Source organism: Myotis myotis, unplaced genomic scaffold (assembly GCF_014108235.1).
Source record: "Myotis myotis isolate mMyoMyo1 unplaced genomic scaffold, mMyoMyo1.p scaffold_m19_p_20, whole genome shotgun sequence".
In the NCBI taxonomy this organism is placed as follows: Eukaryota; Metazoa; Chordata; class Mammalia; order Chiroptera; family Vespertilionidae; genus Myotis; species Myotis myotis.
Window position 1 is genome coordinate 13,691,483 of NW_023416325.1, and position 25,519 is coordinate 13,717,001.

General features: G+C 52.1%; 2 protein-coding genes across 14 annotated transcripts; one reads left to right on the forward strand and one right to left on the reverse strand.

Annotated features, from left to right (window-relative positions):
• The first annotated feature begins 483 nt into the window (after positions 1 to 483).
• On the forward strand, positions 484 to 15,962 carry SLC2A11 (solute carrier family 2 member 11). Of its 6 annotated transcripts, XM_036354231.1 has the most exons (13): positions 492 to 726; positions 1,114 to 1,227; positions 3,990 to 4,088; positions 6,950 to 7,110; positions 7,911 to 8,035; positions 10,442 to 10,571; positions 11,106 to 11,254; positions 13,105 to 13,292; positions 13,408 to 13,518; positions 13,893 to 13,994; positions 14,066 to 14,141; positions 14,350 to 14,477; positions 14,697 to 15,031. In XM_036354231.1, exons 1-13 carry the CDS (start codon positions 706 to 708, stop codon positions 14,895 to 14,897), a joined length of 1,605 nt encoding a protein of 534 aa, XP_036210124.1. In that variant the 5' UTR covers positions 492 to 705; the 3' UTR covers positions 14,898 to 15,031. The 6 variants fall into 6 exon arrangements, with proteins under 6 accessions (XP_036210125.1, XP_036210123.1, XP_036210127.1 ...); XM_036354232.1 differs by lacking the exon at positions 14,350 to 14,477 and having other exon boundaries at positions 484 to 797; positions 14,053 to 14,141; positions 14,697 to 15,962; XM_036354230.1 differs by lacking the exon at positions 14,350 to 14,477 and having other exon boundaries at positions 484 to 726; positions 14,053 to 14,141; positions 14,697 to 15,962.
• A 221-nt stretch (positions 15,963 to 16,183) lies between these two features.
• On the reverse strand, positions 16,184 to 22,477 carry SNRNP35 (small nuclear ribonucleoprotein U11/U12 subunit 35). Of its 8 annotated transcripts, XM_036353322.1 has the most exons (3): positions 21,861 to 21,961; positions 20,598 to 20,728; positions 16,184 to 18,592 (listed from the first exon to the last, which is right to left on the reverse strand). In XM_036353322.1, the coding sequence occupies exons 2-3, from the start codon at positions 20,613 to 20,615 to the stop codon at positions 17,849 to 17,851; spliced, it is 762 nt and encodes a 253-aa protein (XP_036209215.1). In that variant the 5' UTR covers positions 20,616 to 20,728; positions 21,861 to 21,961; the 3' UTR covers positions 16,184 to 17,848. The 8 variants fall into 8 exon arrangements, 7 of the variants coding, with proteins under 7 accessions (XP_036209215.1, XP_036209216.1, XP_036209221.1 ...); XM_036353323.1 differs by lacking the exon at positions 20,598 to 20,728 and having other exon boundaries at positions 21,861 to 22,036; XM_036353328.1 differs by lacking the exons at positions 20,598 to 20,728; positions 21,861 to 21,961 and adding an exon at positions 21,669 to 21,832.
• Between the last annotated feature and the right edge of the window lie 3,042 nt (positions 22,478 to 25,519).

Sequence of the window (25,519 nt, forward strand, 5' to 3'; positions counted from 1 at the left end):
CTGCCTCCTGCACTCCCTCCTGGGGATCAAGCCTGAAACTCGGGCATGTGACCTCCTGGTTCATAGGCTGACACTCAACCACTGAGCCAGACCAGCCAGGCTCTTCACTAATTTTTGAGAAAAAAACACACACAATAGTTGTTTTGGAAAAAAAGAAATAAATCTACCTAAATAAAATATTAGCAACTGAAACCAACGACGCCTTAACACATTATGAGCAAGTTGTGTTTAACCCCAAGAATTCAAGGATGGTTTCCCATTACAAACTCTACTGATGTCCCTGAGCTCATAAAGAAAATCCCCACGATAAAATATTAGCAACTTGCTAACTGCATGCTTTAAAAAATTCAGGGCAGCAAGAATCCAACAAACACGAGGCACGAGCCATAGAGACGCTGCGGGGTCCATTCGGGTGTGTGTCCAGGCTTTGCTCGGATGACTTCCTAAGGTTACTGTAACGCCTGCGTTCCCATGACCACGCACAGTATCTTTGGCAAGTCTGGCTTCGGCCTGGCGTCATTCCGTGCTGGGCCCGAGGAGGCCTGAGAAATGAAAGATTAATCCAGCCCGGCGAACCCTGTGGTCCCACACCTCGGAGCGCATCGGGACCGAGGCCCGATCGGCCTCTCACGTAATAAATCTCCTGGCGGCAACCGGAGACGGGTTCTCCGCATCCAGAGCCGCCAGCTCTGCCAGGACGGACTGATGACAGTGCTCCCGAGGCCGGTGGGTCTGCCTCCGTCCCTCCCTCCTAAGTCCTCCCTCCTCCGGGGAGAGGGGTGGACACCCTGAACTGGGTGAGCGTGGGGATGTCTGTTTGGAATCAAGGGCTGGGCCCTCAGAGGGTGGCCCGGGGGCAGGGTCTGCGGGGGAGAAGGGACTTAGGGGCGCCCGATCGGGATACAAGGGAGCCGGGCCGAGGGGCTGGGAGGGACGGGGGGAGGCGGAGGTTCGAGAGGCGGTGAGGCAGGAGCCTCCGCGGAGGCCGCGGCGGGGGAGGGGATTTCGGGCGAGTCTGCAGCGCGGTGACCTGAGCCCTCGGCTGCGACCAGCGGGGCCGGATGCAGGGGCTTGGCCGGGGTACCCTGGGCCAGAACCCCTCCCGGTCTGCAGAGGGGGGCCCAGGCTCGGCTGAGTAAGGAGGAGCGAGTGGCCTTTCAACCTCAGAGCGGCGCAAAGGGAGGGATGGAAGACGAACAGGAGCCACCCTTGCAGCCTCGGACGCAGGTGAACTGCCGGCGGGACGCCCCCTCCCCGTAACACTCGGGGGCCCCCGCGCGTGCACCGGGGCCGCGCGCTCCAGCCGAGGGCTGTGCTTTGCGCGAGCCTGCAACTCACCGGCCATTTCAGCACCCACTGCGCTTGCGCGTCCGCTTGGGCTCCGGCCACGATGTGCGCTTCTCCGGGCCCCACTGCGCATGCGCCTGGGCCCGGCTCCGCGGCGCTCGCGGCTTCCGGCTGGGACGGTGGCACAGCCCTGGCTCCACGCGCGTGCACTCCCGCCGCTCGCTTTCCTCGCGGGGCAAAGCCCACCCCGCAGGCCTCTCTGCTCCTGAATGCTGGAGAAATGTGCACGCGCCCGATGCCCTCCTGTGACCTGGGAAGGTCGACATTCCAAAACCCGCCTGGCCCTGGCCTTTCAGAGCAGGAATTGCAGCTCGGCGTGAACTGCACAGGCGTAGCCACGCTGCAAGGCTTAACGGAGACGTCAGATGTACAAAAACGGTCTCGTGCTTGCTTGTACAGTGGGGTTCGGTGTGTGGGCTCGGAAGAGCATGCAGGTGTTCATGCGCAGGTATGGCCTGGGGGCTAGTGCAGGGTTGCATGTGGTCACACATCTGCAGGACCTGCGGACCCCAGCCTCCCAGGCTAGCATCCCTCGGGATGCCTGCGCTGTCTTGTGTCCTCAGGCAGGCCAGACACGCCCCGATTCTGGCTACCTCAGCCCCTTCTTTGTGTGCCATCCTCACCTCTCTCCCCAACCTCCATCATCTCTTATAAAACCCTGTCTTGTCCTGCCTCACAGAGAGATTGGGGGCAGCCCACACCGCTCATCTCTGGGTTTCCCCCAACCTGCACTGATTTCCATGAGCTGTCTGCCTGGGGCTTCCCCTTATCTCCTTTAAGTCTATACAGACGTCACCTTCTCAGGGCATAACCTTGACCACCCTCTCCAAATACCCCCTCTCACCTTCTCTGCTTCCTGTCTCAGTCGCACCAGCTGACATACTATACACTTTCCTTGTTCATGTTGTTACTGCGTGTCTCCCACACTGGAAGAAAAGCTGCATGAGGTCACAGATTTTGTCTCTTTTGTTCATTGCTATGTCCCCAGCAGCTAGAGCAGTAGGTTTATGGTCCATAATAGGGAGGCAAGAAATATTTGTTCACTGAATTAATAATCACCATCATAGTTAGTGTCTGGTTGCTTTTCATGACCAGCCATGGCTCTAGGCCAAGCATGTCAAACTCAAAGGTTAACACGGGCCAAATAAACAAGGTTTAAGTTTATGTGGGCCGCAAAAAAACAAAAGCTTCAATTTTCATAGAAACGTAGGTTTATTTCGATAGAGACATGCTGAATACAGAGGGCTGAAATAAATGAGTCATTGTTAACATAAAATAATAGAACATTTTAATAAAAATTAATATTTTTTCTTGAACATTAACTTACCAGACACTGAATAACCGCACAAATTAATAAGCGTAACGCAAATAAACCTATTTTTCTTGTTCTCCGAAAGCGAAATATTTCCTGTTGCGAACACCAAACAAGTCAGTCCAAGACTAATGACGTGGCTATCGGCTGCTAGAATATTCGCTGCTAGTATTAGTGGAGAGAAATGGTGCGCCTGCGCGTAAGGTGCGTAAGCGAAACGAATGCAACACAAGCCAGCCAATAGCGCACATTGTAGTTCGTTATTAATAATTATGTCTAACAGGATATTGTAAAAATGAAGTTACGACATTTTTATTAAAACGTTGCTTACATACCGTTACATTGGCTGGGCCGCAAAAATATTCGTTGTGGGCCACATGCGGCCCAGGGCTGCGAGTTTGACATGCTAGTCTAGGCAGTCTCCACCAACAATCTCAGTGAACTAAACCATTTCCTGCTTCTTGGAGGCCTGCCAGCATCTCCTGCCTCAGGGGCTCACTTGTCATCATCAGGCATTGGGCCTCTTGCAGCCCGTCTGGGGCTGTGATGTGACTACAGTGAGACTAAACCCCTGGGTCCTCACCTGGCTTCCTCCCGTAGCTTCCAGCTTGGGAGGAAGTTATGTAGGCCTTATAGGAGCTGTGGGCAGCCAGGGTGCCTGTCATGGATCTGTCTGCAGACCTGTGGCAAGATCTCTGGCAGAATCCTGCCTTCTGGAGCTTCCCCCCACCCCCACCCCACACCCCGGAAAGTATCTCCCCAAATGGTGAATGCATGCTTGTGTCTTCCTGGCTGTACCTGTCCTCAGCACAGTGCCGGTATGGGACAGGCACTCGGAATTGCACTGATGAATGAATAAATAGTCCTCGGGGAATTCTTCAGAAACTCTGTAGCCGAATACCCTTCTGCCATGAAACTTCTACTTATTTAAAAAAATAATAATAAATTTGATTTGTAGCACTTTAAATTGGCAGGCGAATTTGCCAAAACAAGAAAGGCAGTCTGATTTACTGGGGAAAGATCAATGACTTGATTTCTATATCGTCAGCTACTTTGTGAATGCCTAGGAAGACAGCTGAGGGAAGTAGTTCACAGTTATACCTTTAGAGGAGTAGAGAGCTTTCAGCATACGCTGAGTTTTCAGAGCAGGAGATGGGTGGGGTCCTGCTCTCTGCCAGCCACATGACGTAGGTAACGCCTCCCCCTGTGCCTCGGTTTCCTGTCAGTGCCTGGTTCACACGCATCGCAGTGTTATAATTGGTAGGTCCTGGTCCTGGGAGGGCGGTGGAGGCTGTTACTACTCACTCTGTGTCCTCCCTTCTCTCCTTAGACTCAGGGCAGGGTCCTGCTCCAGACCGTCTGTGCAGCTGGCATTGGTGGAACTTTTCAGTTTGGCTATAACCTGTCCATCATCAATGCCCCAACCGTGGTATGTACCTTCTGTGCCTACGATCACCAGCTGAGTTGACGGTTGTCCCCTGTGGTGTTCAGGCCAGCATCCACTTGGCGGCACTTTCTCCCACACATCCGCCCCCACTGGGATGTCCCACAGGTACTTCAGGTTCAAATCCAGCTCTGCATCCTTCCCCTTCACCTGCACTCCTCCTGAATCCCCGATGACTCCGCCGTCTGCCCAGTGCCTTTACTCTGACACCAAGTCCTTCACTACCTCTAGCATCCAGCCGTTTCTCCCCATGCGTCTGCCAGGACCCTGGTTCAGGCCCCATCTCTCCTGTCTGGATTGCTGGCCCAGCCTCCTCACTGGCCTCCATACCTTCAGCTTCTCCCCTTCTAGATCCTCTCACGTCTGATCAAGCCCAGAACATTCTGTGTCTTCCTAGTGCCTATAGGAATGAGGACAGACGCATCCACCTGAAATCCAAGGCCTCCTGGGGTCAGAGCCGTTCATGGCTCCCGCCTTCATTCCCCAGCCCCAAGTCTTATACTGAGTTGCAGCTCCCTGAATGTGCACAGCCCTTCCTCGGACCCTCCTTTTGCTGAAAAGCCCTCTCTCTCCACCCACCCCCCAAAACCCCCTGCAGAAGCCCCTCAGGAACCACCCAGATGCCATCACCTTCCTGGTGCCTTCCCTCACCAGCCCCCAGTGGGACACCACCCCCCTTCCCCCACCCTCGGTGTGGCTGTCAGCACTCGGGCTGTGCTGGTTGTCTGGGCCCCTCTCCCTCCTGCTGGCTTGCTCAGTGTTGGGTCATCTGTGAATCCCCAGCAGCTGATGCTGGCCTGGCCCCTGTCCATGTTCATTCTGGGCCTGTGGAAAGGATGAGTCCGTGAGCCCCAGCGATAGAAGCCGCCTCTAACTTGCTTAAGGAAGAAGGGCAAGTGTCCTGTCACTTCGCTGGGAAAGATGTGCGGATATAAACCGTGTGTGTGGGGTGGGGGTGGGGGTGGAGAGCTGCAGGAACCAGGCCCTAGGAGGGAACTGGGGCTCTCCTGTCCCTGCCTGGCCTCATCCTCTACCCAGTGACAAGACAGCAGCTGTCACCAGACTCACTTTTTATTTTATTTTTTTTAATTTATTGATTTTTTACAGAGAGGAAGGGAGAGGGATAGAGTTAGAAACATCAGTGAGAGAGAAACATCGATCAGCTGCCTCCTGCACACTCCCTACTGGGGATGTGCCTGCAACCAAGGTACATGCCCTTGATCGGAATCAAACCTGGGACCCTTGAGTCCGCAGGCTGACGCTCTATCCACTGAGCCAAACCAGTTAGGGCTCACTTTTTAAATATATATATTTTTTATTGATTTCAGAGAGGAAGAGAGAGGGAGAGAAACATCAATGATGAGAGAGAATCATTAATTGGCTGCCTCATGCACTCCCCCTACTGGGGATCAAGCCTGCAATCCTGGCATGTGCCCTGATCGGGAATTGAACCCTGACCAGGAATCGAACCCTGACCTCCTAGTTCATAGGTCGATGCTCAACCATTGAGCTACATTGGCTGGGCCAGACTCACTTTTTATCAGCTGGGAATCCCCAAATAAAAGTCCTCCCTGGTAGCTCTCCACAGAGAGGCCTGGGAAGAGTGATTAACTGGCTTGGATCACATGCCCACCCCTAGACCAATCATGTGGTGAGGAGGGCAGAGCACTTCCATTGGCTATATCTGGGTCAGGTGACCACCAATCCTATATAATAAAAGAATAATATGCAAATAGACCACATGGCAGAACAACCAAACAACCAATCAAAGTGTAATATGCTAATAATATGCTAAGGCTGCTGAACCTCTCGCTATGACATGCACTGACCACCGGGGGCAGACGCTCCGACCAGTAGGTTAGCTTGCTGCTGGGGTCCAGCTGATCATCGGGACTGAGCGAGATGGGCCTGCACGCCCTGGAGCTCTCCCACGGTCCGTCCCTGGACCCATTGTGCACTGGTGGGGTCCCTCAGCCTGGCCTGTGTCCTCTCACAATCCAGGACCCCTCGGGGGATGTCGGAGAGCCAGTTTCAGCCCGATTCCGCAGGCCACGCCCCTTGAGAGGGTGCCAGACGCAGGGCTTGTGGCTGGTGAGCGCTGCTGAGGCAGTGGGAGCCTCTCTGGGACTGATTGGGCGCAAGCCCACGGCAGGCACAGTGGGGCCGGAATGAGCGGGAGCGGCAGGTAGGAGCTGCAGGCAGTATTGGATTGTGGGTTTCAGCCAATCCCTGCAGGCCACCCAGAGGGACCCCACCTGTGCACGATTTCATGCACTGGGCCTCTAGTAGGGGCTATAATTGACAATGGAAGAGAACTTCTCCAAAGGAGGAAGTGGGTAGCAGAAGCCCGGGTGGGAGTACATTCTGGGCAGAAACAATTCCGGCCGCCAGCCTCTTAGAGAAAGGAAGAACGGCTGGCTTGAGAAAGGGAGGTCTGAACCGGCTGCATTTGTTTATTTGCTCATTCAACAAGGATGTGAGTGCCCGCCAGGGCAGACTGACTTGTGGGGCACTCTCACGTCTTGTCTCCTGTGGGCTATCACTAGTCCCAGACGAGTACTTGCCGCAGTCGGGGTCCCAAGGAGACACGCAGCAGAAGTCAGTGGGTTTCGATACCACAAAGGACTTGAGCGGGGCGCTGAGAGCACACAGGCCAGAGGGGGTGCAGTCATAGCCGTGCAGACTCAGGAGCACAGGAGGGAGGCCATGTGGCCCAGACCCCCTTGAAAGTGACAGTGACCTTTGGCCTCCTGCTCTGTCTGTAGTTTCGTTCTCCCTGTGGGGAGGCCTAGCGTGTGTAGTCCCCCCCCGTCCCGGGGGAGGCTGACTGGCATCTCTGTTCACAGCACATTCAGGAATTCACCAATCAGACGTGGCAGGCAAGGACCGGCCAGCCACTGCCTGACCACCTGATCCTGATCATGTGGTCCCTCATCGTGTCTCTGTACCCCCTGGGGGGCCTCTTTGGAGCGCTGCTTGCAGGGCCCCTGGCCGTCATGCTGGGAAGGTAAGTGCTTGCTGTGTACCCCCAGTGACCTTTACTGAGGGTCACCCCAGTCTGCAGGCCGAGGAATGCCTGTAGCTTCACCATGAGAGTCACAGCTCAAGCGGATTTGGTGGAGGGAGGCGTCTGCTGTGCGAGAGGGAGGACTCCGGTGTCTAGTTCCACATCTGCCAACAAATGCTGTTTGTGAACAATAGCCTCATTTCCCCCTTTGGGCCTCATTTCCCCCTTTGTAACCAATCTTTTCTTTCTTTCTTTTGTTTTAAATATATTTTTATTGATTTCAGAGAGGAAGGAAGAGGGAGAGAGAAATAGGAACATCAATGATGAGAGAGAATCATTGATCGGCTGCCTCCTGTACACCTCACACTGGGGATCAAGCCCACAACTGAGACATGTGCCCTGACCAGGAATAGAACCGTGACCTCCTGGTTCATAGGTGGACACTCAACCACTGAGCCACACCAGCAGGGTTACCAGTCCCTTCCTTTTACAAGGGAGTTTGAGGAGAGGGGTGCTTATCTGAGGAAAAGCCATACGTATCCATCTGTCATTTCAAGCTGTGGGACAGGCAGGAAGGAGAATGGTTTGAAGTGCGTTGGGACATACCACGTGTGACCCAGGTACAATGGCTAGTGGTCATTCCCACCCAGTCGCTTAGAGTCCTTAGCACAGTTCACACACACACACACACACACACACGGGTCTGATTAGGGCTGGCTGGGGTTGCAAAGAGGGCTCCCCAGGGGCCGTCCCTCTGGACTGACCTGAGCCTCCCTTGCCTGTGCCCCACTCCCCCCAAGGAAGAAGTCGCTCCTGGTGAACAACGTCTTTGTGGTGGCCGCGGCGATCCTGTTTGGCTTCAGCCACAGAGCAGGCTCCTTCGAGATGATCATGCTGGGACGGCTGCTCATGGGAGTCAGTGCAGGTATGGGGGGCGGGGGAGGGCATCTCGCCTGCCCCTCCCTTCCTGCTCATTCTGTTATTCTCTTCGTTCCTTAATTTATTCTCTTTATCCGTTGATTTACTTTTCACTCATGCCTACCTTCATTTTGCAAAAATGATTAAGTATGGTTTATCTAAAAAGGCTCATCTAACTAGACATTGAAAGTGGATATAGGAAAATCAAAGAAGTTGTATAGGGATGTGAGGACAAACATTCCCAGACCTACACCAACAGGGGGCGTCCTGTGTTTGAGTAATGCGCTAAGTAGGCACGAGCTTCCTGGCAGCCAAGGTGTAAAGGCATCTAAGATGGGTTCTCTGATCTTCCAGACCAGTGGTTCTCAACCTTCCTAATGCCGCGGCCCTTTAATACAGTTCCTCATGTTGTGGTGACCCCCAATTTCATTGTTACAAATTGAACCTAATTAAAGCATAGTGATTAATCACAAAAACAATATGTAGCCCTAGCTGGTTTGGCTCAGTGGATAGAGGGTTGGCCTGCGGACTGAAGGGTCCCGGGTTCGATTCCGGCCAAGGGCACATGCCTGGGTTTTGGGCTCAATCCCCAGTAGGGGACCTGCTGGACGCAGCCAATCAATGATTCTCATCATTGATGTTTCTCTCTCTCTCCCCCTTCTCCCTTTCTCTCTGAAATCAATAACGAAATAGATTTTTAAAAAACAATATGTAATTATATATGTGTTTTCCGATGGTCTTAGGCAACCCGTGTGAAAGGGTTGCTCGACCCCCAAAGGGGTCTCGACCCACAGATTGAGAACCGCTGTTCCAGACAGAGGCAGATAGCCTGTTAGGGGCTCCTCAGTTTGGGGGGCCTGTCACGTGAGGGAGCAGAGTTTTGAGCACATCCATCTGGGCTTTTAGGGGTTCCCATCAGCAAATCCCCTCTTGACTCCCTGCTGTGTAAGCAGCCAGGTGTAAACGTCTCTATTAGGGATCTAGTCCAGTAAAACAAAGCATGTAAAAGTGTAGTGGCTTACAGCAGCCAACATTCATTGTCTGATGGCTCCTGTGGGTCGGGACCTGGGAGTGTCGTAGCTGTGGCTCTGGCTGGGTTCCCTTGAGGCTGAGATCACGCTGTCAGGCAGGGCTGCAGTCACTGAGGGTTTGACGAGGCTGGAGGACCTGCGTCCAGGATGCCTGTTGGCAGGGGGCCCCGTCCTCAGCCTGTGGGTCTCACACGCGGTGGCTGGTTTCCTCCAGCGTAAGTGATCAAAGAGAAAGGTGAGTGTGTGTGTGTGTGTGTGTGTGTGTGTGTGTGTGTGTGTGTCCGCTCAAGGAGGGGGTCCCAATTTTTTAAAAAATATATTTTATTGACTTCAGAGAGGACGGGAGAAGAAAGGAAACATCAATGATGAGAGAGAATCATTGATTGGCTGCCTCCTGCACGCCCCCTACTGGGGATGGAGCCTGCAGCCCCAGCATGTGCCCTGACCGAGAATAGAACCATGACCTTCATAGGTCGATGCTCAACCACTGAGTCCCGCCGGCTGGGCTGTTTTTTATGTCCTAATCTCAGAAGTCAGACACCGTTAGTTTTGCCACAGTCTCCTTGTGAGAAGTGAGTCACTAAGAACAGCCCACACTCCAGGGAAAAGGAACTGGGTCAGACTTTGTCTTTGTGCCCCGAGGACGAGGACCTAGCACAAAGGCTAGGTCCCCACCTGCTTGGAGGGAGAGCAGGGCACCTCTGAGGCTTTGGCCATTGACGCATCACCTTGTTCCCAGCTCCCTGCACCCAGAGAGACGCAGGCCCTTGATGAGACCCGGTTCCTGATCCCAGGCCAGGCAGGGAGGGGCCGGCACTCCCAGCAGGTGGATGATGCTCAAATACTGGCCTCCTAGCGTTTGGCAGCTGTTGCCGTCTGGGGTGGGCAGGGGGAGTGCTGTCTGGTTCTGTTCTCCCGCTGGTTGCCTGGGTGCCAGGTGTCTCTGGAGAAGTCAGGGTGAGGTGAGCACTGCAGAGTAGTGGTCAGTGACAGTGTCGCTGTGAGAGCCGGACAGCAGGTGGGCATTGGATGCTGCCCTTCCCTTCTCCCACCGCCCGCTCAGCTCCCTCGGAGCCCTTTACATTCAGCCCAGTGATGGGGTCTAGGGAGACCCGATGACCAGAGTGGGACTGTGGTGAGGGGACAGGATGGGGCTGATCTGAGAACGACTTCTATCTCAGCGGTCCTGGGTCAGGGGAGGGGGGGAACCTGGAGTCCTGCTGGCCCTGCAGCAGGTGGGGGGTGCTCTCAGCCTATGGGGTGAGGGAGCAGCTCTGTGCCAGGACCCAGTAGACAAGGTGCCAGGAGGTGGGGAGGCAGGCCTGGGCATTGCGGGGAGGGGGTCCAGGCTGTGGTCTGACTGTCTGCGTGCACACGGCCAGGTGTGAGCATGAGCATCCAGCCCATGTACCTGGGGGAGAGTGCCCCCAAGGAGTTCCGGGGAGCCGTGGCCATGACCTCAGCCATCTTCACTGCCCTGGGGATCGTGATGGGACAAGTGGTGGGACTCAGGTAAGTGCCCGCCATGTGCCAGTAAAAGCCCTTTGCCTAGACTCCTCCCCACCTATGACGTAGATGAAGGCATGGCTTCTTTGTATTGCGGTATTGAGACCTGTCCCCTTCCATCTGCCGGTGCACAAAACAGGTCTCAGTGAGCCACACTTCAGTGTGAATCACCCTTCTCATCCTCTCCAGATCAGGAAGCAGAAAGCAGGTCTTGACAGACAAGAGGGGGAAGGTTTGGGCTTTTGAGGGGAGCATGTCTCGGTCGTCCCAGAAAAGAGAGGAGAAGGCAAAGCCTAGAGCCCTGGAAAGGGAGTTGTCAGGGAGAAGGTGGGGCCACAGCCGTGCCTGGGCTGGCTCCTTACCTGGTGGGAGGGGTCTTGGTGTCCAGGCCCAGAGCTGGTTAGGAAGAAGCGCAGAGCCATGCAGACCCTCTGCCCTCAACAGGACAGGCAGGCAAGTTGGGGGGTGGGGGGAGCAGCTGGATAGGGGGCAGGGCTCTGGCATGGAGGTGTCTGGCTGGCCTCTCCTCTGCCTCTCCAGGGAGCTCCTGGGTGGCCGGCAGGCCTGGCCCCTGCTGCTGGCCAGCTGCCTGGTGCCCGGGGTGCTGCAGCTGGCCTCCCTGCCCCTGCTCCCCGAGAGCCCGCGCTACCTCCTCATTGACCGTGGAGACACTGAGGCCTGCCTGGCCGGTGAGTCCCGGACCGCAGGTCCCTAGGCCACTCTCGGCCAATGGGCGCCTCTGCCCAGAGCATGGGGGTCCCCTTTTCTCAGGGAAAGGTTGTCCCTCTCTCTGAAGGTCCGTCAATACCTTCAAAACCCCAGGGCGGTGCAGAGAAAGCTCCCACACACGTGCAGGATGAAATACCATGTGCGACTTCCCTGGCCCCAGGCCAGCGGGGTGCTGACGGTCTTACTCATTAGCTATGGCCACAGTCACGATGCCCCAGAACAATTCCCAAGTCTCTGGCTTAAAACAACAGTCACTTATCCCAACCAGGTGGTTGCAGCGTCGTCCCGTACACCAAAAAGGTTGCAGGTTCGTTTCAATTCTGGTCAGGGAGGCAACCAATCAATGCTTCTCTCTCTCTCTCTCTCTCTCTCTCTCTCTCTCTCTCTCTCTGTCCCCCTTCCCCCCCCCCCAAAACTTAATAAACATATCGTCGGGTAAGGATTGAAAACAACAACAATCATTTACTTTACTTTCCATTCATTTACTCATGGGCTGGCTGCACAGCTCTGCTGGTCTTAGCTGGGCTGGCTCTGCTGTCAGAGGCAGCTGAGGACTGGTCCGTCCAGGCTGGTCTGGGCTGGAGAGTTCAGCTCTGCTGCACATGTCTCTCTCTCTCTCTCTCTCCCTCCCTCTCTCTCTCTCTTTGAAAATGTGTTTATAGCCCTTGCGGTTTGGCTCAGTGTATAGAGTGTCAGCCTGAGGACTGAAGGGTCCTGGGTTCGATTCCTGTCAAGGGCACATGCCCGTTTGCCAGCTTGACCCCCAGTAGGGGGCGTGCAGGAGGCAGCCGATCGATGATTCTCTCTCATCATTGATGTTTCTATCTCTCTCTCCCTCTCCCTTCCTCTCTAAAATCAATAAAAATATATTTAAAAAAAAGAAAAAGAAAAAGAAAGAGGTTTGTTTTTTATTAAACTAACCTAGCAAGTTTGGATTAAGTTAAATCCAATTACAATTTGTTCCTTCTGAAGGTCTTTTTGTGCTCATGTCTTTTTTTTTTTTTTTCAATCTTCACCCAAGGATATTTTTCCATTGATTTTTTGAGAGAGTGGAAGAGAGAGGGAACGACAGAGAGAAATATCAATGTGAGAGAAACACATCTATTGGTTGCCTCCTGCATGAGCCCCGACCAGGGCCTGGGCCGGGAAGGAGTCTGCAACCGAGGTACGTGCTTGCATTTGTCCGGCCTCCTCACCATTCTCTGTCTGGTCTTGGAACCGATACCATAAGTCACAGGTCTTAGTTATGGCGGCACCCACTCCTTGTACCAATTCATTGATCGGTTTTCCATTTCTGCTTAATAATCGCTGTATCTCTGTGGCCAACAACAGAAGCAGCTGCATAGCTCACGCCTCTGTGAGTTCTCTGGGGTTGGCTGATGTAGGGCTGCGTCTGGCTGGTGGCTCTGCCCCTTCCGGTCACTCATGCAGGCCTACTGGGCATCGGCTGATCTGTGCGCTACCAGCTGGGCAATCTCTGCTCCTTCTGGCACCATCGGGCTAGCCTGGCGAGATTTTATAATGATGGCAAAATAGAAACGAGACAGGTCTGTGAAGGCGTGGCCGGAACAGGGGCCTGCCCTCCCCACAGACTCATCCAGTCGCTGTTTCGTTGGATGGATCCACTGAATCCTGAGGTTCTAACGTCCTTTCTGGTCCATGAGGCTGCGAACTGATAGGGCCAGGGAGATCTTCCCATCTGACCACCCGGGGCCCAGAGAAAAGCGGGGAGGGGAGTTGGGGATAGGAAGCTCATTGTGGGGGACCAAAGAGGCCAGGGAGAGAGCTCAGCACCCCCTCTCTGCCCCAGCGCTGCAGCGGCTGCGGGGCACTGAGGACTTGGCGGCGGAGCTGGCGGAGCTGGAGGAGGAGCGGGTGGCCTGTCAGGGCCTGCGGGCCTGGCGCCCCTGGGAGCTGTTCCAGGACCGCACCCTGCGGAGGCAGGTGGTGAGCCTGGTGGTGCTGGGCAGCGCCATGGAGCTCTGCGGGAATGACTCGGTGAGATTCCCCGCCCCTGCCCCTCCCTCTGGACTGCGTGCTGCAGGCCCCTGGGAGCCACGGGAGGCTGCAGGGAGCCCGTGCCCCAGAGCCGGCCCTGTGCCCGCCTCCCCAGATGTACGCCTACGCTTCCTCCGTGTTCCGGGAGGCGGGGGTCCCCCCGGAGAAGGTCCAGTATGCCATCATCGGGACCGGGTGCTGCGAGCTGCTCACAGCGTGTATCAGTGTGAGTCTGGCTCTGGGCTGGCCTCCCCCAGCCCCTGGAAGAGGGGGGATCTGGGGTGCTGACACCCTGAGGGCTTCAGGCCTCTTCTTTCAGCCGTTTCCCACTCCAGGTCACTGTTAAAATACGGGGAGTTCGCCAGCGTTTATTGAGCACCTACTATTTGCTGGGCACTCGTACCGTGATTTTGAGATGAGGGAACTCACTGAAGTTGGGTGGCCTGCGGGAAATTAATTTCTTAATCAACTGCAGCAATAAGCTGCTCCCTCCCCCACCGTCCGCTTCCTCATGAGGCCCCGCCCCATTGCTCACCCCAAACCAAGGGGACCGTGGCCCAGGGTCCCAGGCCAGCTGCTGAGGGCCCCTTTCCTTTGCAGTGTATGGTCATTGAGAGGGTAGGCCGGCGGGTGTTGCTGATTGGGGGGTACTGCCTGATGACCTGCTGGGGGAGCATCTTCACAGCGGCCCTGTGCCTGCAGGTAGCCGGCGGGGATGAGGAGGGTGGCGGGGTGCCGGCTGACCCCCACCTCACCCCAGCCCTCTGCTGCAGAGTTCCTTCCCCTGGATGCCCTACCTGGCCATGTCCTGCATCTTTGCCTTCATCCTCAGCTTTGGCATTGGCCCCGGTGAGTGGGCTCAGGGGCTCTGGGCTGTGGGACTTGCCGAAGGAACCTGGGCACCTGGGTGAGAGACGGGTGGAGGTGAATGCAATGTCACCTGCGTGCCCCACCCCCACCCGTCCCGAAGCTTCCGGAAGAACACCGAGGGGTCCCCCACTGCCATCTCTGGGGACTTTCCCTGGCTGGCAGGCCCCTGTCCCTCCCCTCCTTTCAGCTGGAGTGACAGGGATCCTGGCCACGGAGCTGTTTGACCAGATGGCCCGGCCTGCCGCCTACATGGTCTGCGGGGCGCTCATGTGGATCATGCTCTTCCTGGTTGGGCTGGGGTTCCCCTTCATCATGGTAGGCCTGCCCCTCCCCCAGGGGGAGCTGCCTTAGGTGTGGTCCCTGTCCGTATGAGAACCCCAGTGGGAGGCCACCACCCGAGGAGACTCAGACTAAAGGGGATGGGGCTCATCTAAGCATAGAAAGACAGGTCCCTCTCGCAGACCTGTCATGGGGCCTTCCATCCTGGGGCCGAATAGAGCCGCACTGGGTCTCAGGGTCTCTTTTAACCTATAGGAGGGATTGTCCTACTTCCTCTATGTGCCTTTCCTCGTTGTCTGTGTCTGTGGGGCCATCTACACGGGCTTCTTCCTTCCTGAGACCAAAGGCAAGACCTTCCTGGAGATCTCCGAAGAATTGCACAGACTCAACTTCCCCGAGCGGAGGCAGGGCCCCCCGTGGAGGGGCCCCAAGGTCATCCAGTCCACAGAGCTGTAGCCCCACAGCGGTGGCTGGGGCTGACATAGCTTCCGCTCGTCCCTTTGCTTCCTCTCCATTTACTAGCTCCTGTGTTTGTTCACTTAATGAGTGCTTATTATATGAGCACCTACTGTGTGCAGGAATGGTGCCAGGTGCCTAGCAATAGTGGTGAGCCAGAGAGATGGGATCCTGGGCCTCTTGGTGTTCCCCACCTAGAGGCCGTTAACGAACAGGAAACCCATAAAAACATAACTACAAACTCAGGGAAATGCAGTGGAAGAAAAATACAGGTTGTGAAAGGCGTGCACACCCCGGGGGTGGAGGTGCAGGTGGGGCTGACCTAGTTTGAGGGGCATGCATGGTCAGAAAAGGATTTTCTGAAGAATTGATTTTTTAAAAATGAACTTTATTGTCTCTGGCTGGAAGCTCAGTTGGTTCAAGTGTCGTCCTGATAGGCCAAAGTTGTGGGTTCAATCCCCGGTCAGGGCACATACAAGAATCAACCAATGAATGCATAAATAAGTGGAACAACAAATGGATGTTTCTCTTTCTCTAAAAATCAATAAAAAATAAAATTAAAATCAACTTTATTGAGGTATAATTTGCGTAGAATAAAATGTATCCGCAGTGAGTATACATGTGATGAGTTTTGACAGATTTATCCACCCATGAAACTACCAAACACTGCGACAAGGTAGAACATTCACATCACCCCCAAATCTCCCTTTGCAATCAATAGCCCACCCCTTCCCAGCCCCAAGCAACCACTGACCTGTTTTCTGTCACTACAGCCCAGATTGGCCTCTTATATATCGAATTTGACATAAATCCATGCTGTATGTATGCATTTGTGCCTGGCTCTGCTCCCGATAAAGTTTTAAAAATTCATGCAGGTTGTTGCATGTATTAATATATACTCCTTTGTATTTCTGAGTAATATTCCACTGTATGGATAGGACACAATTTGCTTATCCATTTACCTGCTGGTGGACATTTGAGCTGTTTCTGATTCTTGGCCATCATGAATAAAACTGCTGTGAACATTCCTGCACAGGCTGTTGTGTAGACAATGTTTTCATTTCTTGTGGGCAAATAAATTGCTGAGTCTAATAATGAAGGCTGCCCGGCCAGAGTGACTCAGTAGGTTGACTGCTGTCCTGTGCACTGAAAGGTTGCTGGTTCGATTCCCAGTCAGGGGCACATACCTGGGTTTCAGGTTCAATTACTGGTTGGGGCACATACAAAAGGCAACCGATCGACGTTCTCTCTCTCTCACTGCCCCCCCCCCCGCCCCCCCTCCCGCCTTCCTTCCTCTTTATAAGCATGTCCTTGGGTGAGGATTAAGACACCCACACACACAATAATGAAGGTATGTTTAGCTGTAGGAAAAACGTTTTCAAAGTGATTATACTGTTTGACATTCCCACTAGCAACGTGTGAGAATTCCAAATCCTTATCCGTACTTGGTACTGGCAATCGTTTTAATTCAGTCATTCCAGTGAATGCACAACGGTGTCTCATGGTGGTTCAATTGAGGTATTTCCCTGATGACTCACAATGTGGAGCATCTTTTCATCTGCTCAGTATGGCCACTCATCCATCTTCCCTTGTGAAGAATCTGTTCAAATATTTTGTCTATTATGTTTTTTTTAAGATTTCATTTTTTAGAGCAGTTTTAAGTTCACAGCAAATTTGAAAGGTACAGAGATTTCCCATATGCCTCCTACAAGCCCCCTCCCCCGCAACAGCGCCTCCCCCATTATCAACATCTCCCAGCAGAGTGGGACATTTGTTACAATCAATGAACCTACATATCGCTGTCACCCAAAGTCTATAGTGCACATCAGGGTTCATGTTTGGGGTTGTACAGTCTACAGGTTTGGGTCTGGCCCAGTCTCTCCTGCCTCCCCAGGTGGCTTCTGGGTGGCCCATAGGCCTGGCCCCGATTTCTGGCCGACGGCCTGTGCCCCAGCGGGCCTCTGACCTCTCTGCTCTTCTTCCTCAAGAGCCTAGGAGACCTCCTCATTGTCGGTGGAGACCCCAGGGCTTGCCTGACGACACCTTCAGGTACAGCCGGGCGGGGGTCACCAGCGGGGGTGAGGACCCCCCAGGTCTTCTTCCACTCTGACTAGAGGGGGTGGGGAATTTTTGCGTGTCATTGTTGAGACTTTTACCACATTCAGTGAAAAGGACACAGGGACTGGGGCCAGGGGCCAGGGGCCAAGGGCTGCTGGGTTGTTTTGGCAGGAAGGAATGATGTAGTATTAAGTCTCTGGAAATTTTCCTCAGATTCACTTTTCTATCACATTTTTATTTCAATTCACAATTCCTTGTACTATAGACATAAGGATGGAAAAGTTACAACATATTCTGACCGGATCCGGGTTCCCAGGAGTCACAGGTCAATACAAATGATTTTGGGCCATCACCTCTTTTTGCCAGGCCCTCAAATGGTCATTTCTAATAGATGGGAGAAAATAAATCCTCAAAACCAATCCCCTATTGCTGAACGAAAGACCGGTGGCTCCTTGCACATACCCTTTGGTACAAAGTTATTTCTCAGAGCTTATTAGATAACGTGCCCTCAGAACTCCAAGATGAAGAGACATGCATGACATCAGTGTGTTCAGCTTGAACCTGGGTTTCAGATTAGAAAGGAAACTTGCCCAAACTGCCTTATCATCAGTAAGTTTGTTTGTTCTTAAATATTTTTTAATTGATTTTTTAGAGAGGAAGGGAGGGAGAAAGAGAAACATCGATCACCCGGGGCATGTGGCCTGACCAGGATTCGAACCAGCACCTTTCAGTGCACGGACGACGCCCAACTGACTGTGCCACCTGAGCCAGAGCATCATCAGGGAGCTTCATTCAGCACTGGTTACCCTTTGTATAAAGGCAACGCAGACCTCTCTGTGCTTTTACTTCTGTTCTACCTTCTTTTGGGCTCTGCTGGCGGAGGCTCTGAGCCTCTACTTACTCCTGTCCCTCCTCTCCCTCCCCTTGGCCCGGTCGTCTCTGAAATCCCTCTCTCTCTCCCAGTCATTTCCAGGCCACGCCCTGGCTGGCTCTCTTTCCTGCCGCCTCTTCTCCCTGCCCCGGTCATGGTCTCGCTCCCTGGTCCTTGACTCCCAGTGTCTTTCTCGGGATCGCGAGCGCTCCCTCTTCTCCCTCTTTCCCTCTCTATACTGATCACTTTTAATAACGGGCAAATTAATGGGTTTTCGGAAAGGCCGATCTCGCCCCCCAAATCGCAGCTGCCCAGATTCCTTTTTTCCCCCCAGGCCTCCTCCCAGCCGCCGAGGGATCCACCCTTTGAGAGTCCTTTCCAGTTCGTAGTCCACAAATATCTCGTGCTGGTCGATGAGCAGGCCGTCAGCGTCCCGGTAGGCTCTGAGCAGGGAGCGCTCCTCCTTGTACTCGATGAAAGCGTAGCCCTTGGAGAAGCCCGTGACCAGGTCCCGCACCAGCCGAAGCCGCCGGATGTCCCCGTAGCGGGAAAATACCTCCTTTAACTTCTCCTCTTTGGTCTGCAAGTTTAGTCTGGCCACAAACAGGGTGAGGAGGGGGTCCCCCGTGACGCCTTTGTTGGGGGTGTATTGCGCCAGCATTGCCCTCCAGACGGCGCGGTCGTGGGGGTCCTCATCCGTGCCATCGATGCTGCCAGCTTTAAGGGGGTCATACTCCTTGGCGATGGGCATCCAATCGTTCATGTTCTAGGAAGGACCACAGCAAGCATTTATGTAGCACCCACTGTGCGCTACTCGTTTGATCCTTACAACAGCCCCATAAAGCAGACACCATCATTCACCCCTTCTTTAATAGGGAAGGGAGTGGATTCCCAGAGGCTGAGGCCTCCCCGCTAGAAAGTGGGGGAGATCGCATCAGAGCCAAGCAGTGGGGCTCCGAGATGCTCTCCCCCACACTTCCCCACCGCCCCTCCCAGGAGGAGGCAGAGGGCAACCTCACCTGAGTTTGAGATACGTATTATCCTCCAGCTTAACCACCATAGGGAACTTACTAACTCCAGGAACTAACTGTAATGTAGAGAATGAATCAAAACCGAGGATCAAAAGCTAGGCTCACCTTTTAGAGACTTTAAAATGGTCAGGAAAACCAGCCTGGGAAATGCTACAGAAATGTCATTTAAAAAAACTTTACTACCAAGGCCCTGGCCAGTGTGGCTCAGTTGGTTGAGCATCAAAACATGCACTGAGAAGTCACTGGTTCAATTTACCCGTCAGTGGTGTGTAGGAGGCAGCTGCTAGATGTTTCTCTCTCACCTGGATGTTTCTCCCTCTCTCTTCTCTCGCTCTAAAATCAATAAAAACATTTAAAAAATTTTTCTTAACTCTACTACCAAGAATTCCAAACATACCAATGTAGAGCATGGCATAACTTTCCACGAATTCCTTGCCTGGCTTTTACTATGACCAACATGGGGATGGTCTTGTTTGCTCTATGCTTCCACTCACATCACCACTCCCCGATGATTCTGAAGCAAATTCTAGACATTTACATCACTCATCTGTGTCACTACAAGATAAGGCCTTTTTCAAAAGCCAAACTACAAGGGAAAACGGTGCTTGGAACGCAGCATTTCGCATCTGTCAGTGCACAGATAGCAAAGCTAAAACAGCAGTCACCCAGCAGTGGGCTCTTCGATTCAAAGGAATAAAAGATTTCTTCCCAGTTTCCTAGCGGATAACCTGCTTATGCCTTGGAGCACAAGAAGTGGCTGCAATGATTTTAGTCCGGCAAGCACACTGCAATTGTCATTCACCCCAATATATGACCGTTGTTTCTGAAAGCGGGTGGGGAAATGCAAGTCTGACACCCGATCACTGATTCATGTGAACCTGCTGGAATAATATAGTGCTTGCCAACGTTTCAGACACTGCTGCTAACCATGTGACCACCTCTGTAAGTCTTCAGAGCCAGTGCTGAAATATGCTGCTTAAAACCCAGGGCTCTTGGCTAACAGCACCTTCCCATCATACTAGTTAAGATGATACCTATAATGTCCCCCCCGCTCCTCACACTTCCCTCCAGAATCTTTTTGCTTTTCTTCTTCTTCAGTTCATGGATTATGTAGGAAGAGTGATTGTTTGGCAGGTACACTGTGGACTTTCCCCCCAATAAAAAGCCAAACACCCTCAGAAGAAAATCCGAAGTCAACAGACTCAAGCCCTCTGGCCCTCACGCAGCCTATCACCATATTCCACTGCAAAACCTATTCTATCCGGGATTGCGCCTCGTGCCTTGGATGTGCCCGAGTTCCCCAGCCCCATGCCTCTCTCGGTGCAATTTCCTCTGCTGGGAATATTCCCTTCCTTTCCGCCTCCCACATCTCCACTGCGGACGTTCTACTGGCCTTTCCAGGTCCAGCTCCCGGCCTCCACCCCTTGAAGCAAAACGTGCCTCTCCCACAGCTCACCTAGCTCCTCTGTCAGACTCATCGCTTTTTTTGTCCCCAACACCCAGTAAACGCTTTTCAGTCTAAGGTCTGCCTCACTTCATCTCGGTCTTAGGACCCTTCCCGGTATATGCTGGGGAACGGAACCAACTGCAATCATAATTCACTGAACTTCTTTTGGTCCAAATCAGACGAACAGGACCACTTCATTGAGAACCGAGAGGCAGGACGTGACGCCGTCACTACTTTGTAAAAGTAGGGCTTGTCTATCTGTCATCAATAACAAGCAGCTTTGGAGGAGGCACCTCTGGAATCCTCAGCATAAAAGGCTGGTAAACAGCGGGAGCCACGGAAGGCGCACCGGACACAGGTGAGACGATTTCATCTGGGCCCGGGCTCGGCCTCTAAGGCACTTCGTCTCTTTTCCCTCTGGTGGCTGGAGTTTCTCCACGTGTTAAGAAGGGGAAAAAAGCCCTGGCCGGTTTGGCTCCATGGATAGAGCGTCGGCCTGTGGACTGAAAGGTCCCAGGTTCGATTCCAGTCAAGGGCATGTACCTGGGTTGCGGGCACATCCCCAGTGGGGAGTGTGCAGGAGGCAGCTGGTTGATGTTTCTCTCTCATCGATGTTTCTAACTCTCTATCCTTCTCCCATCTTCTCTGTAAAAAATCAATAAAATATATTAAAAAAAAAAAAAAAAAAAGAAGGGGAAAAAAAAGATACCACTATGTTGTTTGAATGTCTGCTCTAATGTTCTCTACATTAATTCTACTGGCCCTAAAATTCTTAGATTCTAGCCTCCATCACAAGGTTGCAGGGGAAAAAACAAGGGCCATTATAACCATGGTTAACTTGTACTGAACCCTCAGGAGTTCTGGATTCGTCATTATTTCACAAATGGGGATGGGACGTGAGAGATGAATGGTGTCCTGTGGAGGTGGGTGGGGCAGTTAACCATTAGAGAGAAAAGCGTGGAACGTGAAAAAAGAGCATGAGACTGGGAATCCGGAACACCCAGGTTTAAGACCTCGTCCTATGTTGGGCAAAACGTAAATCATCCATGAAATGTAGCTAAACGCCACTGCACCGGCGAAGATTAGATACATATCTCTGAAACTGCTTTACAATTATAAAGTATTATGCAAATAAAGTTATTATTAAGCAATAAAAGCACTTCTGTCCTCACTGAGTCTAAAAGCACGACATTCCCACGCTTCCCACCCAGGTGGGCTTAAGGCGGGACCCGCAGTCCTGCCGAGCATGCGCAGTGGCGCCGAGCATGCGCAGTGGCACGCAGACGCTAAGGCGGAAGTGTCCCTGGAAAGGCCTGTACCCCTCAAACCCCGAAGCGCCTCCGCTTTGGCTGTCGGCCCCTCACCTTCCGGGTGGACGTAGAGAGGAGAGGCCAATCTTTCCAACCCAGCTATCGCCTCAGCTCCTCTACACACAACCCCGAAAGATCTGCCCCTTTGCCAGGTTCCAACATGGCGGCCCACACGCGCGCGGAAAAAGGCCGTCCAGGCGGAATTAACTAAGTCCTTCCCGCCAGGTGGGCGCCGCTCTCACTCACCTCACCCAGGCGCGGGCTCCCTCTCCCGCGGACACCGGCGCTGGGTTCCTTAAGAATGAAAGATTCTTGGTGCGGCCTCCGACCGGACCTTTACATTGGCAACAGCAGATTCGTCACGGGCGCCGTTTCCGCTTTTGCTTTTGTTAGGGGGGAAAAAAATGTAATCCCTTGGTTGAGCATCGAAGGCGTATTATTTACGAGCTGAATGAAATTTCTAATATTTTTTTCCCACGAAGACAAGACCTGTTCAGTTTGCACCGTTTGAGTTGAAAGACTATCGAATCTGCAGGTAGGCGTCTGAGAGCCACGGGCTTCCTACGCGCCGCCTTGGGCTCCGTCAGCGCCCGGCGAGTTTATTTTTAGACTCCCTTTGACCAGTAAATATGGTTTCAGCTTTATATTATGGCTTCTTCGGGAAATGCCTGTGCTGGTTCGAGTGAAATTTGGTACGTTTCCCCAGCGAATCCCCAACCCCAAATGTGATAAGTTCCCGTTTCACACAAGCCAAACCGGAGAGTTACCGTGAGGCTTCCCGATGGGCGCAAGGGGGCATCTCCTTGGAGGTTTGATTTGCGTTTCTCCCAGGATGTGGAGCATCTTTTCTTATGCTTATTGGCCTCTCGAAGGGTCACCTGAAAGGCATCCCCATGACTGACGGCCACATCTATAGGGTGTGCCCCCCCAAAATGTATACGCACGCTTTGAGTGACTATAAGGGCCGTGTTTATTAAAGTAGATTTCACTTTCACAATCGAGCCATCAGCTGTTGGAAGTGTGTATACATTTTTGGAGACACTCTGTTCCAAATAAAAATTATATACAAAATTAATTACATAACAACATACCGTATAAACCAAGCAGAAGATCTGGAGAACTCTACTAGCGACTTCTCTAGGAGTTTCATATTACTGGTCTTTTTTATTTTATTTTATTGATTTCAGAGGAAGAAAGAGGGAGAGAGAGAGAGAAACATCAGCGATGAGAGAGAATCATGGTTCGGCTGCTTCCTGCAAGTCTCCCACTGGGGATGAGCCCACAACCGGGGCATGTGCCCCTGACAGGAATCGAACCTGGGACCCTTCAGTTCGCAGGCCGACGCTCTATCCACTGAGCAAAACCGGCTAGGGTCCTTTTTTTTTTTTTTTTTTTTTTTTTAAATGTGTTTTTATCATTGAAAGTATCACAGGTGTCCCTTTCCTCCCCATTGACCCCAGCCAACCCAGCACCGCCCCCCAGGCCTTCACCGCACTATTGTCTGTGTCTGTGGGTTCTGAATATATGTATATAAGTTCATTGATTAATCTCTTCCCACCCCACCCCCCTTCCCTCTGAGATTTGACCGTCTGTTCCATGCTTCTATGCCTCTGAATCTATTTTGTTCATCAGTTTCTCTTGTTCATTAGATTCCACGTGTTAGTGAGATGGTATGGTGTTTGTCTTTCTCTGACTGACATATTTCGCTTAGCATAATATTCTCCGTCCCTCCATGCTGTCTCAAAGGGTAAGAGATCCTTCTTTTTTACAGCTGCATAGTATTCCATTGTGTAAATGTACCACAGCTTTTATAGCAACTATCTACTGATGGGCATTTGGGCTGTTTTTAAATCTTAGGTATTGTAAATAGCAATGCTGCCTGGCCAGCGTGGCTCAGTGGTTGAGCATCGACCTATGAACCATCCCAGTCAGGGCACATACCTGGGTTGTGGGCTTCATCCCCAGTGTGGGGCATGCAGGAGGCAGCCGATTAATTCTTCTCTCTCGTCATTGATATTTCTATCTCTCTCCCTCTCCCTTCCTCCCTGAAATCAATAAAAAATATTTTTTTTAAAAAAGCAATGCTATGAACATAGGGGTTCGTACATTCTTTCTGATTGGTATTAAAGCAGTCACTGAGCATTGGGCACTAAGCTCATTGAATTCTCTTAACCACTCTTGGAGGAGTGTGTCGCTACATCCAAGGTGGAACACCAGCAGGCATGGAGGGTCGGGTGGTGACGGGAGGACCACCACAATCTTTATTACTCCCCCAACTCCTTACGGTGAATAAACATTTCACCTAATTGTATGTTTTTTGTTTTTAGTATATTTGTATTGATTTCAGAGAGGAAGGGAGAGCAAGAGAGAGATAGAAACATCAGTGATGAGAGAGAATCATTGATTGGCTGCCTCCTGCACACCCCACACTGGGAACCGAACTGGCAACCCGGGCATAATGCCCTTGACTGGAATTGATTCCAGGACCCTTCAGTCCAAAGGCCGACGCTCTATCCACTGAGCAACACCAGCTGGGGCATCACCTAAGTTGTGTGTGTTTTTTGAGTGTGCTCTTATGCAAACAGGAACTCAAAAAAAGTGCCCTGGGCACCACCCTTCCTTCGACCAGATTCTTTTCTAAAGACCTTTCGCTCCAAGACATGAAGTCACTGACCCAGGATTGCATGTATTTAACCCAAACTTGGAACATCTCCAAATCCTTGCTGTGTCCCTGTGGGTTTGAAGGGTAACAAGACCAGAAAATAATTTAGAGAACAGGAAGGAGGCCATATTGAGTGAATGGGCCATTCAGGAAATAAATGGTGCCACAGAAGGGCATCAGACTTATTGTGCTTGATGTACCAAAATAGGACCACCAGTTAGCAGCAAGTGGAACTTTCCTATTGATGGGCTAACTTAGTCCCCAAACATTCATGTTCCATTTTTATTACATGTGACCCACTTCTTTTTGGTTGCCAGTTCACTTTTTCCGTAGTTTAACCATGAGTAAGGTATGACCTAACTTTGTACTCGCTTGTATAGTCACTTTGGTTTCTACAAAAAGAAAAAAAGAAGAAAAAAAAAGCTGCCTATGGTTGCATGCCTGTCTTAAATCTCTGGGGAAGAGTTGGTTTTGAAATTATTTTTAAAACCTTGTTACCATGACGTATCATCGGGACTTTAAATATATATATATATAAATTGATTTCAGAGAGGAAGAGAGAGATAGAAACACCAATGATAAAAATCATTGATTGGCTGCCTCCTGCACACCCCACATTGGGGATGCAGCCAAAACCCGGGCATGTGCCCTGACCAGGAATCCAACCGTGACCTCCTGGTTCATAGGTCAGCGTTCAAACACTGAGCCAAACAGGCAGGGTTCATTGGGACTTTTTATTTTTATTTTATAAAATATATTTTTATTGATTTCAGAGATGAAGGGAGAAGGTGAGAGAGATAGAAACATCAATGATAAGAGAGAATCATTGATCAGCTGCCTACTGCATGCACCCTACTGGGGATCAGGCCTGCAACCCAGGCATGTGCTCTTGACCAGAAATGAATCTGGGACCCTTCAGTCCGAAGGCTGACGCTCTATCCACTGAGCCAAACCAGCTAGGGCTCATTGAGACTTTTTAAAAAACTTTCTATGTGTGTTACTGATCCAACTTTCCATATATTGTTCCCATGTAATGATATGAACTTGGGCAATTTCTTATATTTCTCATTTTAGCGAAAAAGTAGTTTATAATAGCCGCCGTCTACTGAGTCCTTACTATGTGCCAGACGCTGTTGTAAAGCCCTTCACAACAATTTTAGGAAGTCTGTTCTGTCCTCAGCCCCATTTTACAGCTGGGAAAACAGCTTGGAGTGGAGAGAGGCCTAATTTACTCGTCTAATAT